The sequence below is a fragment of the Rhinopithecus bieti genome, unplaced genomic scaffold (assembly GCF_001698545.2).
Source record: "Rhinopithecus bieti isolate Rb0 unplaced genomic scaffold, ASM169854v2 scaffold_19708, whole genome shotgun sequence".
Classification (NCBI taxonomy): Eukaryota; Metazoa; Chordata; class Mammalia; order Primates; family Cercopithecidae; genus Rhinopithecus; species Rhinopithecus bieti.
Genome location: NW_016810765.1, coordinates 1,186,684 through 1,205,004, shown reverse-complemented (window position 1 = coordinate 1,205,004; position 18,321 = coordinate 1,186,684). Strand labels below are relative to the sequence as shown.

Here is an 18,321-nt window from a genome sequence, read left to right as displayed (position 1 = left end):
GAAGAAAAGTATGAAGCTAGCAGGGGTTGGTTCATGAGGTTTAAGGAAAGAAGCTGTCTCTGTAACTTAAAAGTGCAAAGTGAAGCAGCAAGGGCTGATGAGAAGCTACAGCAAGTGATACTGAAGATCCAGCTAAGATCACTGATGAAGACAGTTACACAAAACAACAGATTGTCAACGTAGATGAAATAAAACAGCCTTCTGTTGAAAGAAGATGCCACCTATGACTTTCACGCTAGAAAGAAGCAGGTGCCTGGCTTCAAAGCTTCAAAGGATAGGCTGCCTCTCGTGTTAGGGGCTAATGGAGCTGGTGACTTCAAATTGAAGCCAACGCTCATTTGCCATTCTAAAAACTCCTAGGGCCCTTAAGAATTATGCTAAATGGAGGGCTGGGTGTGGTGACTCTCAGCTGTAATCCCAGCACTTTGGGAGGCCAAGGCAGGAGGATCACCTGATGTCAGGAGTTCGAGACCAGCCTGACTAACATGGTGAAACCTCGTCTCTACTAAAAATACAAACATTAGCTAGGCATAGTGGTGGATGCCTATAATCCCAGCTACTCAGGAGGCTGAGGCAGGAGAATTGCTTGAACCCGGGAGGCAGAGGTTGCAATGAGCTGAAATCATGCTATTACACTCCAGCCTGGGTGACAGAGCAAGACTCTGTTTTAAAAAAAACAAAAACAAAAAGAGTTACACTAAATCTACTCTGCTTGTGCTCCGTAAGTGGAACAACAAAGCCTGGATGACAGCACAACTGATTATCAGTTTACTGAATATTTTCAGTCAACTGTTGAGACCTATCACTAAAAAAAGGTTCCTTTCAAACTATTACTGATCACTGACAATGTACCCTGTCACTCAAGAGCGCTGATGGAAATTTACAAGGAGATTACCATTCTCATGCCTGCTAACACGATATCATTCTGCAGTCCATAGATTAAGGAGTAATTTCTACTTTCAAATGTGTTTAAGCAATAGATTTTATAAGGCTACCACTCTGATAGATAGTGTTTCCTCTAATGGATCTGGAAAAGTAAACTGAAAACTTTCTGGAAAGCATTCACCATTCTAGATGCTATTAAGAATGTTCTTGATTCATAAGGGGAGGTCAAAATAGCAATATTAACAGGCGTTTGGAGGAAGTTGATTCCAACCTTCATGGATGACTTTAAGGAATGCAAGACTTCAGTGGAGAAAGTCACTGCAGATGTGATATGTGATAGAAACACCAAGAGAATTAGAATTAGAAGTGGAGCCTGAAGACGTGACTGAATTGCTACAATCTCATGATAAAATCTGAACAGGTAAGGAATTGCTTCCTATGGTTGAGTAAAGAAAGTGGAATCTACTGGTGAAGATGCTATGAACATTGTTGAAATGACAACAGAGAATTTGGAATATGACATAAACTTAGTTGATAAAGCAGTGGCAGTGTTTCAGAAGACTGACTCCAATTTTGAAAGAAGTTCTACTGTGGGTAAAATGCTATCCAACAGCATTGCATGCTACAGGAAAATCTTTTGTGATTTCCCCGTAGTTACAGGGAAATCAACTGTGTTGGCAAACACAGAGTCAACTGACATGGTAAATTTCATTGTTGTTGGATTTTAAGAAGTTGCCACAGCCACCCCAACCTTCAGCAACACCACCCTGAGCAGTCAGCAGCCATCAACATTGAGGCAAAACCCTCCACCAGCAGAAAGATTATGGCTTACTGAAGACTCACAAGATCATTAGGATATTTTAGCAATAAAATATTTTTTAATTAGGGTATATACATTTTTCAGACATAATGCTATTATTACACACTTAATAGACTATAGGATAGCATAACTTTTATATGTTTTGGAAAACATATAAATTTGTGTGACTTGCTTTATTACAATATTTGCTTTATTGAGGAGGTCTAGAATCAAACTGCACTGTCTCTGAGGTGTGCCTGTAGTAATTTTAAAGTAGAGAAACTGGCAGATACAATATTTACCATGTGTTCAAAGTTAACACCACCAGTAATGAAACAAAGCAGCATCACGTGCCTCTCAATCTGATGCACTGAGAAGAACACATCACTTCTCTGATATTCTTGCCAAAAATGTTCTTGCCAAACCTCAATCTAATCATGAGGAAACAGACAAACCCAACTTGAGAAATATTCTACAAAATAACTGGCTTGTACTCTTTAAATGATTTCTAGCTTATGAAAGAAAAAAAAAGAAAGCTGAAGAAATATGACAGAGTAAAGAGGACTTGGGAAACATGACAACTAAATGTGATCCTGGCCCCAGAGGCAATCAAAAAATTTGGATAAAGTCTGTAGATTAGATAATATTAAATTAATATTAATAGCCAGATTTTTATTGTTATACTTACGGTTACAAAACAGAATGTCCCCATTTTAAATAGCTACACAGTGAAGTATTTAGAATTGAAGGCGCATCGTATCTGTAACTTGATCCCAAATGTTCAGAAAATTTATATATATGCATACATTACATGCATATATGTGTGTATATCAGCCGGGTGCAGTGGCTCACTCCTGTAATCCCAGCACTTTTGGAGGCCAAGGTAGGTGGATCAGGAGGACAGGAGATCAAGACCGTACTGGCTAACACGGTGAAACCCCGTCTCTACTAAAAATACAAAAAATTAGTCGGGCATGGTGGCACACACCTGTAGTCTCAGCTACTCAGGAGGCTGAGATAAGAGAATTGCTTGAACACCCAGGAGGTGGAGGTTGCAGTGAGCCAAGATTGTGCCACTGCACTCCAGCCTGGGTGACAGAGCGAGACTATGTCTCAAAAATAAAATAAAAATAAAAAATATGTGTGTATATGTGTGTGTAGATAGAACAATCAACTAATTGCAGTAAAATGTAAAACATTAACATTTGGGGGATCTAGGAAGAGTATATAGAAATTCTTTGTAACATTTTCATGTTTGCAAATTCTCTGTAAATAAAAAGTTTCTTAAAATTAAAGCAAACAAACAAAAAACACGAGTCCAGGCACGGTGGCTCACGGCTGTAATCCCAGCACTTTGGGAGGCTGAGGTGGGCAGATCACCTGAGGTCAGGAGTTCAAGATCAGCCTGGCCAACATGGTGAAACCCCATCTCTAGTAAAAATACAAAAAATAGCCAGGGGTTAGTGGTGGGTGCCTGTAATCCCAGCTACTCAGGAGGCTGAGGCAAGAGAATCACTTGAACCCGGGAGTTGGAGGTTGCAGTGAGCTGAGATTGCGCCATTGCACTCCAGCCTGGGCAGTAAGAAAAAAAAAAAAAAAATTAAAATAAAAAAAAAAAAAGTAGGAACCCCCAATGTCCTTTGCTCCCCCCACCCCCAACACTGAGAAGCATTGCAATGCTCTGGGTGGTCTTCCCTAAAAGCAGCAAGCTCCCTTAGGGCACCAGTGTATCTCCAAACCCCAGAGCCTAACACAGGGCCTGGCATCTGCTAGGGGCTCGAAAAAGGGCCAATGAATAAATGAACTACAAGAAAGATCCAAAAGTGTGGGCAAACCCCAATTTGTGGCTCTCCCTCTGCAGAGCTGGTAGGAACCGTGGCTGTCTTGTGTAAATGCTAGCTGGGAATGATGAGCAGATGGCATTGGAATGGAGAGTAAGTTGTGGCTCTACCCTAAGGGATTATTTTTGTTGAGGAGGCAGGGGAGTGCAGCATGTACTCTTGGGCTGGCCTGCAATGGCCCCGCTCTCCTGAAATAGGAGTGCATTCCAGGTACCACATGTCCTACCATACAAGGTCTCTGTCGGATCACGCATAAGCCATGTGATGCACTGAGATAAGAAATAAATACCAAGATGCACCAAGATAACAAGAAGGATCGAAATAGTTCCACGTTCAGAAAATCCTTCATCATGAAAATAATGCCTCATAACATTCTGTTCTTACTTCCCAAACCACGAGTACTTGGTTTTTTAAATTCACATTGATTTTGTACATGAGGTCTGAAATTAGCATCGTTTTAATTATCAAAGTTCCAGAAAAACTTCAAAAAAGTTTAAGAGATGAAAAATATGACTTTGCTTTGAAAATGCAGCTAATTCATGAATGTCCCAAACTGATTACCTCTCCAGAAAAATTCAATTCCGAATAGTGACAAAGGAAAAAACATGTAATCCACAGACCATGAAAATGTATTAGGGGATGTTCCTATAACCCACAGAAAATAGGGACATAGAAGATATGTGCTTTTTCTAGCCAAGTTACAATTTCACAATCACGAACACTGTGTCATAATATTCCAGAAAAAATTTAAACAAGGCTAACTACAGCACATAACTGAGGGCAAGATGCAATATTGCAAACCTCATTTGCATATTAATTCACAGGGGCCTTTTTGCTTTATAAGGAATATAATTTTCGAGGCTATCTAGATGAGATTGCTACGCACACTGGTAGGGACTTATCTACCAGTTCATTTGAAAATGAGTTCTTAGGGCAAACCCAAATCATAAGGAGGGGAAAAAAGCACCACCACCCTACAATCAGGAATACACAGGGAGCCCACTGAGGAACTAGGGCAAGTTGGTACAGCTGCGCCCTCTTCCCCTTTACTTGACATGTCAGAGAGGCCAATTAGTTCTCAATCAAAACTTCATTCCTTCCTCCAACTTAATGAGTAAGGGCAGATACTTAACTCGACCTCAGAGTCTTAGTTGTCGGCTTTTAGTTTGTCCCTAACAACCCTCAGCTTCCCATCTCCCATTTCAGTGCTGCCCCACTTCTCTAAAACGGGAGAACCTAGGCATAGCATGCTTGCTTCTAGGCTCTCCCTGGGCTATGTTGTCTGTAAAACCCAAAAGGACTTGGCGCAAGAAAGATACCTCATGAAGCCCCAAGAGCAAGAGTCAGCTTCTCCCCTTTCTGTGCTCAGTATCCCACCTGTTCCAGACACAGTCTAGTCCTGAGGCTGCCAATGGTGTGGGTCTATCAATGCCAACTAAAATCACGAGGATTCACAGTGATCTGTACCCCTGACCTAAGGGTTCTGGAAGAAAACCCTCCTTTTCTGGAGCTCATACGTTAACCTCAGATCTGTATGCAAATAGGCAGATGGCATAGTATTGTTACAGTTCAGTTGTTCTCAATCAAACTCTGTCTTCCCCACTCCCTAGGCCCTCTCACTTCTCCGTGAGAACCCATAGCTATGGATACCCCTGGGCTGCTCTACAACTAAGATGATAGTGGCACATCAATAAAAATCAAGCCACTGCCTATTTTTATCTAAAGAGGAACCAAAGACACTAGACCAAAGGATAATATGACAGTTCTAGAAATCTGAGTCTTCATGCTGGTCATCAGCTCCTAGTGTGTTATCACCAATGAAAAATGCAGAAGCTTTGCTTCTTGGTCCCCACCCAACTGGTTCTTCTTACCTTTGGTTCCATTGAAATGAAACTGTGGGTCCCTCTGCTCGAAATAACTGACCTTTTAATCGTCCTGCTATGGTAGAAGTGGTAGTAGTCCTTCAGGGCCCCTATCTGCAAAGGAAGGGTGGGAAGGAAAGAACAAAAGAAAGACATTAATGCATGAAAAACATCTTCTGTTTTCCTGTTTTTCATTTAAAAAGGAACACAAAACAAAAAAGGTCCATAAATTATGCAGCTGCTGGCTGCGCTTAAATGTTACCTGAACCTTGGTGATCACTTTTCTAAAGAAGGACATGTGATATGCAATGGAGTGTCCTTGAGGCAGTGACTGCGGAACTAAAGATTGTAATGGGGCAGCTTAGCCTCTCCAATCTCCTTTTAATGTTTAATTTATATGCAGCATTTTAAGTAATTCTATATCAATCTATACCCAAATGTGGGACAGAGGGGGAAAAAAATCAAATAGCTGTCTAGTTATAAAAACACATTGCATTTTGTTTGCTCTGAGAAATGTACAATGAAGGACCTTGTTAGATTATTTATATAGTTAATTTGAAATATGTCTTAAGCAATTGATCATTCACAAAGATAACATGACTTGGTTTGTTTCTGACTTCTGTAGACAGTATAAATATATAGCTCTTATTCATTTATTGTAAAACTAAAAGTAAAATCGCAATTTCTAAAACAAGACAAAAATCATACATCCTACCAATCAGCTAAGTTTCCTGTATAAAGACAGTTGGTTCTACTTTATCTTACCCATTTCTTTAACATTCCAGTCCTCCCATTTACATACACCTTTCCTCAGGTAGATCTGTTTAGGATGGCTTTGAAAATGAGCCCCTGTCCACTTTGGAAAAGCAAACGAGCAAAACCTCAACCAACCATATTTTCTCAGCAAATTATAAAATGTAGATCACAGAATGAAAACTGAACCACGCATTGAAGACAGAAGAGCTTGGTTCTGATTCCAGCTGACACTCACCAGAGCTAAACAACATACACTAAGTCTCTGTTTCCTGTTCTATAAAATTGGACTTGGGGCTAGTTAATTTCCAAGACCACTGCAGCACCCAGATTCCATTCTTTGATGCTCACATACTTTGGGCAAATACTATAGTAGCTGTTTCTCCAGGACATCCATGGCTCTGCCCTAAAATAATGACTATCATCAGGAAGTTTTCCAATTGGGACAAGTCAAAAGTTCAACTTTCCTAATTTAAAAAAAAAAAAAAAGTCTTGGCCCAGGTTAATTTTTCCAGATAAAAGCTTCATTTCTCATTCCCTTCTTTTCATCACGTTCTCAACCATCATCCCACTCGATTTCTGTGCTATTTAGAAATCATGTCCTCACTAGGGCTTTACACAGTAATTAAATGTCTCATCATTAAGATTTGAAAGAGAGTCTACGTCTCACATTTTTTATTCAAGTGGAAACTGCTCTGACCTACACAGATGAAATCCTGGACTCTGAAAACAAGTGGGGAATGCAGGCGGGGAAGCTTCTCATCTCAATGATCCTGGACTCGGAAGCAGCAGCGAACAATGAGGAAGAGGGCACAGATGCCAGCCCCAGGCTCCAGGAGTGTTTTAAGGAGGGATTTACAGGCCCAGTTTAAGATTCCAGAGGACTAAGGGTAGAATTCAGGAGCAGTTGCATAATCCTTTACAAGAAAACCTTAAAATCCCAAGAAGCTTAGAGTTTTCATCTCCTGTAACTTTTGTCAAGAGCTCTCTTTGGTAAATACAGTAGTTCTCATGGAAAGAAACAGAATCTCCGCAAGGAAGATCCTCACAGAACAACCCCTCTCATATCTGTTTTCTACACAGTAGCTGGAATGAAGCTTTCAAAACACAAATCCGGCTGTGTTCTATGTCCTACCCCTGCCTAAAATCCTTTAGTGGATTCCCTTTGCCCTTAAAATAAATAGTATCAGTCAACAATTAATAATATTTCATAATCTAGTTTTAAAAAGTAAATCAGAATAATAATATTGTATTAAACTTTTATTCACACTGTGCCAGGAACTATTCCATACGCTTCATCTAACTCACTGAATAGACCATTCTCCTCCCCTGACCTAGGGGCCTGCGTGGTCTGGCCCAGCCTCTCTCTGGCCTCACCTCAAATCACACTTACCAGCGTTCTTTCTGTACTCTGGCTGATATTGTTTGGCTGCGTCCCCACCCAAATCTCATCTTGAATTGTAGCTCCCATAATTCCCGCATGTTGTGGGAGGGACCCAGTGGGAGATAATTGAATCATGGGGTGGGTTCCCTCATACTGTTCTCATGGTAGTTAATAAGTCTCAAGAGATCAGCTGGCATGGTGGTTCATACCTATAATCCCAGCACTTTGGGAGGCCAAAATAGGTGGATCACTTGAGGTCAGAAGTTCGAGACTAGCCTGCCCAACATGGTGAAACTCTTGTTTCTGCTAAAAATACAAAAATTAGTTGGGCATGGTAGCATATGTCTGTAATTCCAGCTACTCAGGAAGCTGAGGCAGAAGAATCATTTGAACCTGGAAGGTGGAGGCTGCAGTGAGCCAAGATCGTGCCACTGCACTCCAGCCTGGGCAACAGAGTGAGACTCTGACGGAAAAAAAAAAAAAAGAGAGAGAGATCTGACGGTTTTATAAGGGGAAACCCCTTTCGCTTGGCGCTCATTCTCTTCTCTTGTCTGCTGCCATGTGAGACGTGCCTTTCACCTTCCTCCCCAGACACATGGAACTGTAAGTCCATTAAACCTCTTTCCTTGGTAAATTGCCGAGTCTTGGGTATGTCTTTATTGGCACCATGAAAATGGACTAATACACTGGCTATGCCGGACTTCCTTCCATTCCTTGACTGTGTCACCCTCATTGCTCCCTCCACCTGTGGCACCTCCCCTACCTCCACCCTCTCCGACTGAACTCCTCTTTCTCATACTTTGAGTCTCATCTCAAGTAGGAAGTCTTCCAAAACTCCCCAGGCGAGGTCAGCGTCATTAATTATACCATCTCATATTAATAGAATCAAAAGAGTATGCACCTCTAGTTATACCTTAATTAGTACAATTACTGATTTAATGCCTGTGTCCCCATCAACCCATATGTTCTATTGAGATAGAACACATCTGTTTGCTCACCATTTTATTCCCAGCTCCTAGTGCATGGCTCAACACAGGATAGAATCTCACTAAAGACTGCTGAATGAATGGCCTAAAAATCAGAATCCAGCCGAGTGCGGTGACTCACGCCTGTAATCCCAGCACTTTGGGAGGCTGAGGTGGGGGGATTATGAGGTGACGAGATCAAGACCATCCTGGCCAACATGGTGAACCCCCATCTCTACTAAAAATACAAAAATTAGCTGGGCATGGTGGCACACACCTGTAGTCCCAGCTACTCAGGAGGCTGACTGAGGCAGGAGAATTGCTTGAACCACGGAGGCAGAGGTTGCAGTGAGCCGAGATCATGCCACTGCACTCCAGCCTGGTGACAGAGCAAGACTCTCTCAAAAATAAATAAATAAAATACATAAATAAATAAATATCAGAATACTTAAAATTACTAAAACCACATACAGTAGCTCAAAATCTCTAGTATGAGTATCAAAGAATTATCACATCAAGGCTAATGTCAGCAAAAATGGTTTAGTTCTACCTTAACTGCAGTACCAACTCTTCCAAAGTTCTGAAAGTTGTGGGTTGAGACATCTCTACCATTTATTTTGTTTCATTTTGTTTGCAAGACAACAGTTAAAGAGTAAAGTGCCTTAGTTCAATTATTCTGCCCCATCTAAACAAAATAATCTATCACCTTCTAGGAATATATATATATAAAAGCATGTTTATGTCTCTCATCTATTAATATGCATGTTCCTTATTGACGAGAATTATCTTTTGTATTCTTTCAACAGCACCAAGCATACTGTTGGGCATTTAATAAATATTAAGGAGCAAAATGTCACAACATGTTGGAAGTTATTCAATAGAAAGGCAGTGTATGAAAAAAGAGCAGTGATATTATCTATAAGCAGGCATTCTATCTAGCTTCTCCAGGGTAATGTAAAACAAAAGCTGATGGTGGTTACGTTAGTCAATAGCAGCAAGGACTAAAACAAGAAGCAATATATAACTAACATAGGGATATCTTATAAATAAATCAGAAACAATAGGAGTATATGAAGTATAAAATCAATAGCAAACAGTGCAAAGCCCAACCTTTTCCTTAACGCTAGCTACATAAAGGAAAGAGAGAATAATTTCTTCACTCTTAGCCCTCTAAAGCTCCTCTTCTATACAGTCACACACTAACACAACTCTATGCACAACTCTAAGTCAATGAATTTCACCTCTTGTTCCTGATTCTGTCAAGGTTTTGTGCTTTTTCTTCCTGAGTGGTAGCCCGTCACCCTTGCACCGAGAATTCTCCTATCTCTATCCTTTCTAGAACCAAAGTGTGTTCTTAGGAAAGGCGTTGTAAAGTATTCTCTATACTAACAAATGACCGGCAGACTCAATGTTTCAGTTCTTTCAGGGACAACTGCATTTGATGAGAAAATTAAAACTTGAACCAAATAAATGAGTTCACAGAGCCTGTTATTTTGAAAAAATAATCATTGAAGTTTTTGGTTTACTTTTTTTTCTAGCAGCAGGAGGGCACCTTCCCAATGTTCCTATATTGTCGTATCACAAGCAAGCTGATGACTTTTGAACAGAGAGCTGAGATCCACATGTTACACTGGCTTTGCCCCTGAGGAGCTGTGTGGCCTTTTAGAAATCATTCACCACTGGCGGCTTCATCTGAGCATGCAGTGAAACCCCTCACCAGTCTAATGACACAGAGTTTGCAGCTTCCTCGTACATAGTTCTGAAAGGTGACTAACCAACCCCTACAGAGACTTTACCCAAGGCTAAGGAATTTCCTGGGACACAGGATTTTTCAGTGCTGAAATAGGGACAGTTGGTCACCTAATTATGAAGCACTGGGGTCACCAGCACTGTGGCCCCCTTGAGGAACCTGTCACTTCTCTTGGGCTGCTTCTCTGTTTGGTTTTCCCTCTTGCCTTCCTCAATTTATAGATTCCTCCAAATTCTGTACCTCCTTTTTGAAAAGTAGTTTACCTTCATTCTACAAACAAATTAACCACAGGGGCAAAAGCTGGAATGGACATTTCATGAACGAAGATATACAAATGGCCAGGTGTGGTGGCTCACGCCTACAATCCCCAGCACTTTGGGAGGCCGAGGCGGGCGGATCACGAAGTCAGGAGATCGAGACCATCCTGGCTAACACCGTGAAACCCCGTCTCTACTAAAAATACAAAAAAATTAGTCGGGTGTGGTGGCGGGCACCTGTAGTCCCAGCTGCTGGGGAGGCTGAGGCAGGAGAATAGCATGAACCCGGGAGGCGGAGCTTGCAGTGAGCCGAGATCGCGCCACTGCACTCCAGCCTGGGTGACATAGCAAGACTGTCTCAAAAAAAAAAAAAAAAAAAAAAAGAAAAAAAAAAAAACAAGATTTACAAATGGCCAATACACACATGAAAGGATGCTCGAATGCAAATTAAAATCATAATAGCACTGCACACACACTAGAACTGTTTTGTTTTTCTAAGACCACCAGAGCGGGTACAAAAGAACCAGCGACTAGGCAAGGGGTAGGAGCAAAACTGCAAGTTTATTTTGGTCACCTAGCTTCAAGGGAAGAAGGTGGGTAGGGAGAGGTCTGTTGCCCCCCCCCCCGACAAAAGGGGCCCCCAGAGTCACCCATACAGCTCTCGGACGGAGTTCCCACAGTCCTGACATCCCGACAGGAGTGGAGGACTGAGGAAGGCCGCGCGTGGCGTGCCTCCGGAGCGGCTTTTCTAGGAGTGGGAGGGCAATAGGCGGGGCACGGGCGTGTCAGGGGGCGTTCCACAGGTGCGACCAGGTAAATCTTGGTCTCTTCAGATTGACATCACCTGGCGCATGCCTAGTTGGTCTGCACCTTCCCGGGTCGCCAGCTGGATTTTCGCGCACGCGGGAAAAGTTGGGGGGATGAAGAACCCGGAAGTGCGCCATCTTGCCTCCGTTCATCCAAACAAGAACGGCTAACATTAACAAGATAGGCAATGCCAAGTTTTAATGAGATTGTCGGGCATGAGAATTCTCATATATTGCTAATAGGAGTATACATCTTTGCAAAACCATTTGGCCATTTATGAAACACACACTCTCTTCATGATCTAGACATTTTGTCTCTAGGTATTTGCCCAAAAGAAATTAAAACATTATTTCTAGACAAAACTCATACACAAATGTTCACAGAATTTTCTTAATAGTAGCCCCAAACTGGAAACAATGCAAATGTCCATCAATAGGTGAATGAAAAAATATATGTACCATAATTTATTTTTATAAAGTATAAAATAGAATACAATAGGATAAAATAAAGATCATATGGCATATAATAGAATTATACCCAGTAATGGAAAACAAGAGGAACAGTCAATCATGAATACATTTCAAAATATGTTAACAGAAAAAAGTGTGTACTATATGATTCCATTAACATAAAATTCTAAGACAGATAAACCTACTGTATAGTGAATGAAAACAGATCAGTGATAGCCTGGGTGTGGAGTCGGAACAGGCTGGAAGATGCCTGGAGCCCCGTGCTGAGAATGTTTTGCATTTTGATTATGATGGTGATCCCACTGGTAATAAGTGCAAAGGTGTGTGCTGGAAACAGCTCCTCCTCATCAGCTTCCAACATCCAAACACATCTTTTCCCAGCACCCTATTCAGTGACAGCAGGTTGATGACTTAACATCAACAAGGATAGAAGTATTTACATCACAAAAAACTGGCGAAGGTCACAAATTAGGGCTATCTTTTCTCTATGAAGAGCCAGCTAACTATTTACCAGCACACCACTGGGTATGTACATTTGTCAACACTCAGCCAACTATATACAGGAATGGCTGCATTTGGGATATGTAAATTATACCTCAATAACCAGTGATTTCAAAAAAGTTATAAATTCCCCTTTTCTGAATTCTGATTATCTCTTTGCAATCCACAGAGTGACTTAGAGATTGGGAAATGAAAGAATCCACGATGTGGAGCTGGAATGTGTCCTCCAGCTCACACCTACCTGTTCCTACCTGCTCAGGTGAGATGGGGAAGAACCAAGTCATCAAGACCATTGTTCTTGTTGACCAACCTCTTTCCAATACTCAAAACTGAAAAGTCTGAAACTTCTACTTGTTAAACTCATTTCTGATTTAGACAGAAAGTTACAGAGGCAGTGCATGAGATACTGTTTTCATTACAATTTAAGTGTGATGCTTCCTTAGCACTTGGCTAAATGTGAGAATGTTAAAATAATTGTAACTACTTGCCTTCTGTGTTCTAAACTCCATAATATTCAAAGGAGAATCCATGAGAAGGAGGCCACGATTGCTTTCCTTCGTCACCAAGAGCATTCCCAATCTTGGGGCCCTTGCACCTCCTTCCTTCCAGCTGAAATGCTCCTCCAGAAATCTCTAGAACTCACTTCCTCACTTCTCAAAGACCACCTTCTTAGGGAGGCTTTCTGTGACCATCCAGTTTAAAGTTACTGTTGCCCCTCTGGCATACCCCATACACTGATTTATTTTTCTCCATAACACTTATCCCCATATAACATATATATTTCTCTTTATGTGACCCATTTATTATTGTCTTTCCCCACTAGAAAGTTAGCCCCATAAGGGCAGAAATTTTTATTTTATTCACTGCTGGATTAGTCTCAGCTCCTATTAACAGTGCCAGGCACACTCAATAAATGAGTAGAATAAAGCAATGAATGAATAGCCCCTGGCATTGAGGAACTCAAAATAACAGTGGGCATGTCTCTAAACTTTAGGGAAAGTTTCTTGCTCATTCTTTTATAGCCCTTTTTGGGTAAATAATTGACATATAATGTGGCATATGCTCTATGCTTAGTAAATAAATGGTGAATGAATAAAAAATATATCTGAAATTAAGAATATATCACCAATAACTACATAATCATCAAAGTCTGTCTTTATATTTCTCAGTCCCCTCCCTCATCCCATCACAGTTAATGACTTCTTCAAATCACTAAACAAAAATCATACTTATAACAAGGCTATTAACTTTAAAATAGTAAGTCAGAAGTCAAGGGAATGCAGCAATCTGATGAACTGCTAATATTTAGGGAGTATAAGCCAGCTATTACTTCACTGCGGCCTCACAACAGTATCAGCAGGCTATCATCATCCCGGGTCTACACATGAAACAGCAGAGGCTCACAGAGTGTAAGAACCTGCCCAGAGCCACACAGTTCAAGGATGAAGCTAAGATTGATGGTGGGCAGCCTAATTCCAGAGCATATGCTCCTCACTACTCTAAAAGATGTTTGAAATACAAAGTTTCTAAGGATGAACTTAAAACTACAGCTACCCAGAGATCGCAATCGCTGTCCAGCAAGCTGTATTTCTAAGAGTTGTATAGAGAGGGGATATTTTCTAGGAATATTTCCATCTACTTTGAGCAGATGCAAAAAGAGATTGCCAAGTATCTCCAAGAGTAAGAGAGAGTTCATTCCTTTTCTCTGGGGGCGGGGGATGGAGGCAAGAATCCTGGCCTTCATACCTGGTTATACCGCTGACCCCAGAGAACTTACATTAGTGTTTCCATGTCAGCAATAAAGTATCTTTAAGGCATACCTTCACCTCAAAGTGTCCAAGCCAGGATTTGAAACCATGCCACCCTGACTCCAACAAGCACAGCATCCTAACACCAAAGATTTGTAAATGCTATTGCAACAGGCTACTGTTGCAGAATGCCACACAATGACACAAAAGCTATTTTTCTTCGACTTTAGGTTTAAGTCAATCATTCAGAGAATCCTCGATTCCTTCCTAAATTCCTTCAGGTTCAGACTCAGCTTTGAGCTGTTCATTAATTCAGAGCAAAATCACTACAGTATAGATATTTTTAAATCAGGGTGCTCAAGGAAAGATGTATAATCGCTATAATTTCAGATGTCTAATCTCTATGAAATGCAGGTATGTGGTCAGCTGATTAGTGCTCCCCATCAAATGTCTACATCCTAACCTCCAAAACCTATGAATATGTTATCTTTATGGCAAAAGAGACTTTGCAGGTATGATTAAGTTAGGATCTTGAGATGGGGTTTAATAACATCACATGGGTCCTTAAAAAGAAAAGAGGAGGCAGCAATTCGAGAAAGAGATGTGATAACCAAAGCAGAAGTCAGAAAGAAAGAGATGGAAGCAGAGACTGGAGAAAGATTTGGAAATGCTATGCTGCTGGCTCTGAAGATGGTGGAAGGGGCCAACAAGCCAAGGAATGCAGACAACCTCTGGAAGCCAGAAAAAGCAAGGAGACTTTGATTCCTCTAGAATCTCCTGAAGGAGCACAGCTCTGCCAGTATCTCAATTTTTGGTTAGGACTTCTAGCCTCCAGAATTGCAAGATAATAAATTTGCATTGTTTTAAGACATTGAGTGTGTAGTAATTTGTTACAGCAGCAATAGGAACCTAACACAAGGTAGAAGTAGTACCTCAGGAGACACCCGTAAGAAAAGGAAATGACCATTTGAATTTGGTGCCTTTTTATTCTTTGTAATTTTCAGGAATCCTCAGGTATTTGGTTATCAGCTTCCAAACAGTTATACCAATATAGCTATAGCAATATAGGTACTCTGCTAAGCACTTTTTTTCACATAATCTTGATCTTGTTTAATCCTCAAAATAAACTGAAGTCCAAAATGAAGCAATTTACCTAGATAAATAGAACTAGTAAATGGCTTATGTATTCAAAGCCACTGTGTAATTAACATGACTACCAATCAACATTCCCACTTCCTGAATGCTTTCCCTATAGTATGTCTAACCTTCCCAACAACCCTCCAAAGGAGGGAGAATTATTCTAATTTTATGCACAAGGAAACAGATTCTAACCCTAAAAGAAGTTAAGTAATATGCCCAAGTGAAGAAGTGTCCAAGCCAGGATTTGAAACCAGGTCAGCCTGACTCCAAAAATCTATGCTTTTTCCAGGTACAACACCTTGATTTTATTTAAAACTTACTCAAAGGGTTTTGTAGAGCCACATTCAATTGCATGGGTATGCTAACATAGTATCCCCAACCTGTCTCACCTCCTTGCCCTCACTAATATGAGGCCTCGTTATTTTATTCTAAAGCCACCTGAATAGAGTACAGAAGAATTTAAGTCCTCATAGTTTACCTTACTAGCAGATAATCAAAAACATCTTGATTACGAATCCTGAGCAGGTCAGAAACAGATACAACATTTTCACTAAGGAAACTTAAGACACAGCAAATTGAATAAGCACCAGATTTTCCCAGGTTCATGTGAAAATCTGATGGTCTGTCCAACTATTCACAAGGGACATGAGATTTGCCTCAAAGCAAATCACAGAATCTCAGAGCTGGCAAATACCTTCATAAGATTTTAGTCTGCCCTTCCCCACTAGACGCAGAAATCCTTCCTTCCAGTTGGCTAGGGTGCTGCATTTTCTGGGGCAGCCCATTTGTTAGAAAGTTTTTCCCAATAATTAGCCTAGGTCCACTGACTACTCAAGGCAACAACCCAATAGCATCATCCCTCTTCTACATGGCAGACAGCCAACAGATCCCTACTGGGTCTTCTTTGTTTCTGGCCAAACCTCAAAGTTTCTCCATTTTTTCTCATGTAACAAGCTTTTGCAGGTTACTTCCCCTAGACAAGCCATCTGTAACGTCTCCCCAGAAGACCTGGAGCCCAGAACATAACACATCTCAACTCCAGGTAAGGTGGAGTCGGGATGGACTCCATGACACCATGACCTCCCATGGCAATGTACTTCTAATCAAGTAGCTTAAAATTAGAATACTTTAGCAGAATAAATAATCCTTGGGAACTCTTTTTAACTTGGTTCTCCTCCAGTCTGTACTTTAATTTTTTAAATGTACATGTAAACGATAGAAATCTATATTTCTGTCAAAGGTTGAATTTCATTTTCTGTACCCTACCAATGCTTTTACACGCTATCAGACATTCATCCATTAACTGAGTGTGTACTATGTGCCAAGCAATGATCCAAAGACACTGTAGATAGAGTGAACAAAACACAGTCCCTGTTGACATGAAGATAATGTCCTGACTTGATTCTGCCAACCCCATGGTGTCAACTGTGAGTTTGAAATATATGTCCTCTACTGAATTAGAACATTTCTCCCAAGAGTACTCAAATAAATTTTCATATTAGCACACTACAGATAAGGACTGGGTTCAACATTCAACTTACAGTACGTTTATAACAGTTATTTAAGAATGACCTGGCAATGACATTACGCTGTTATTTTCTTCAATTCATTTTTGTCCAAAATGAGTAATTATATCCTTAATATAAAATAACCCATGTACTCCAGTCCTCAGATAAGAGCATTTATTACTGCTATTTATAGTCAGCTATTCTTAAGAAAATTTCTTCAAAACCCATCTGTAAGTAATTTCTGGAGAAACTTACAGAAATTATTGTTTAATATTTAAGCTATCCCACCTGTTTTTAAGACACACATTTCCCATACACACACACATACATACACACACGCACACAAATGAAACAGAGAGCCCAAGAGAGGCTGAGAGAAAGAACACATGTCTGAAAATGGGGTCTGCACTCCTTTCTGTACCGTCATCTCAGGAACCGGAAGCATTGCCACATAGATGGAAACAAACAGAAAATAGTACATATTTTTATAGGTGAAAACATTGCTAGAATTACCGCCTAGAACAGTATATGTTCACTTTAGGTTCAGTGATGCTCAGCGCTGTCTATGCATTAGAATTATATGAGGACTTTAAAAAGTATTCATGCCAAAGGACCGACCCCCTGACTCCCGCCTACCTGCCCCAGAGATTCTGATTCTGACTTAAGGGTCTGAGTTAAGGCCAGGGCATCGGTACTTTTCTCTTTGAAAACCATCTAGGTGATTCTAATATGCAGTCAAGGTGAAGAACTACTGTTCCAATTCATCCATCTCATTCAGCAGAAATAGAAACATTTACTCTGAATCCTGCAATCTCCATTTAAATATTCCTACCTAGTTAATTAAAATAAGCTTAAATGAAAAAAATCTCTAATCACTTTTTTGTTTTAAAACTAATGTAACTGGCATGTTTCATTCTTTTATGCCTTCCATTAATGATTCCAAAAGCTCTCTCTCCCCTCAAAAAAAAATTTAGAAAATATGTATTTGAATGTGTATGGTATAATCAGATTCAGAATTGCCAACATTTTTTCATACTGGTAAACAGAGGCTATTTTGAACTCTATAGCATTTTTTAATTTTGTTGTTACTGTGTGTTTTTTTTTTTTTTTTTTTTGGAGGCAGAGTCTCACTCTGTCACCCAGGCTGGAATGCAGTGGTGCAATCTCGGCTCACTGCAACCTCTGCTTTCCAGGTTCAAGCTATTCTCATGCCTCAGCCTCCAGAATAACTGGGATTACAGGTGTGTGCCACCATGCCCAACTAATTTTTGTATTTTTAGTAGAGACAGGGTTTTGTCATGTTGCCCAGGCTGGTCTTGAACTCCTGAGCTCAGGCAAACTACCCAGCTTGGCCTCCCAAAGTGCGGGGACTACAGGCATGAGCCATAGCACCCGGCCTTGAGCTCTATAGCATTTTAAATAACCCATTTTATTCTTAAAGGAGAAGATTCAGAGCAGAGAAGATGTGAGCATTAAATTAAAAACATGTGATAGATTCTAGCACTTTGGGAGGCCGAGGCAGGAAGATCGCTTGAGCCCAGGAGTTTGAGGCCACAACGAGTTCTCATCACCACAGCACTCCAGCCTGGGTGATAGAAAGAGACCTCACCTTTTATTATTATTATTATTATTATTATTATTATTATTATTA

The 18,321-nt window shown here is 40.6% G+C and overlaps 1 protein-coding gene across 5 annotated transcripts in view; it reads right to left on the bottom strand.

Annotated features, from left to right (window-relative positions):
* PCSK5 (proprotein convertase subtilisin/kexin type 5) overlaps nt 1-18,321 on the bottom strand; it is a 483,293-nt gene that overhangs the window by 436,248 nt on the left and 28,724 nt on the right. For all 5 annotated transcript variants that reach the window (XM_017892732.1, XM_017892728.1, XM_017892730.1 and 2 more), the window contains exon 2: nt 5,397-5,501. In XM_017892732.1, the coding sequence (XP_017748221.1) occupies nt 5,397-5,501 (105 nt within the window). The remainder of the gene's footprint in view (nt 1-5,396; nt 5,502-18,321) is intronic.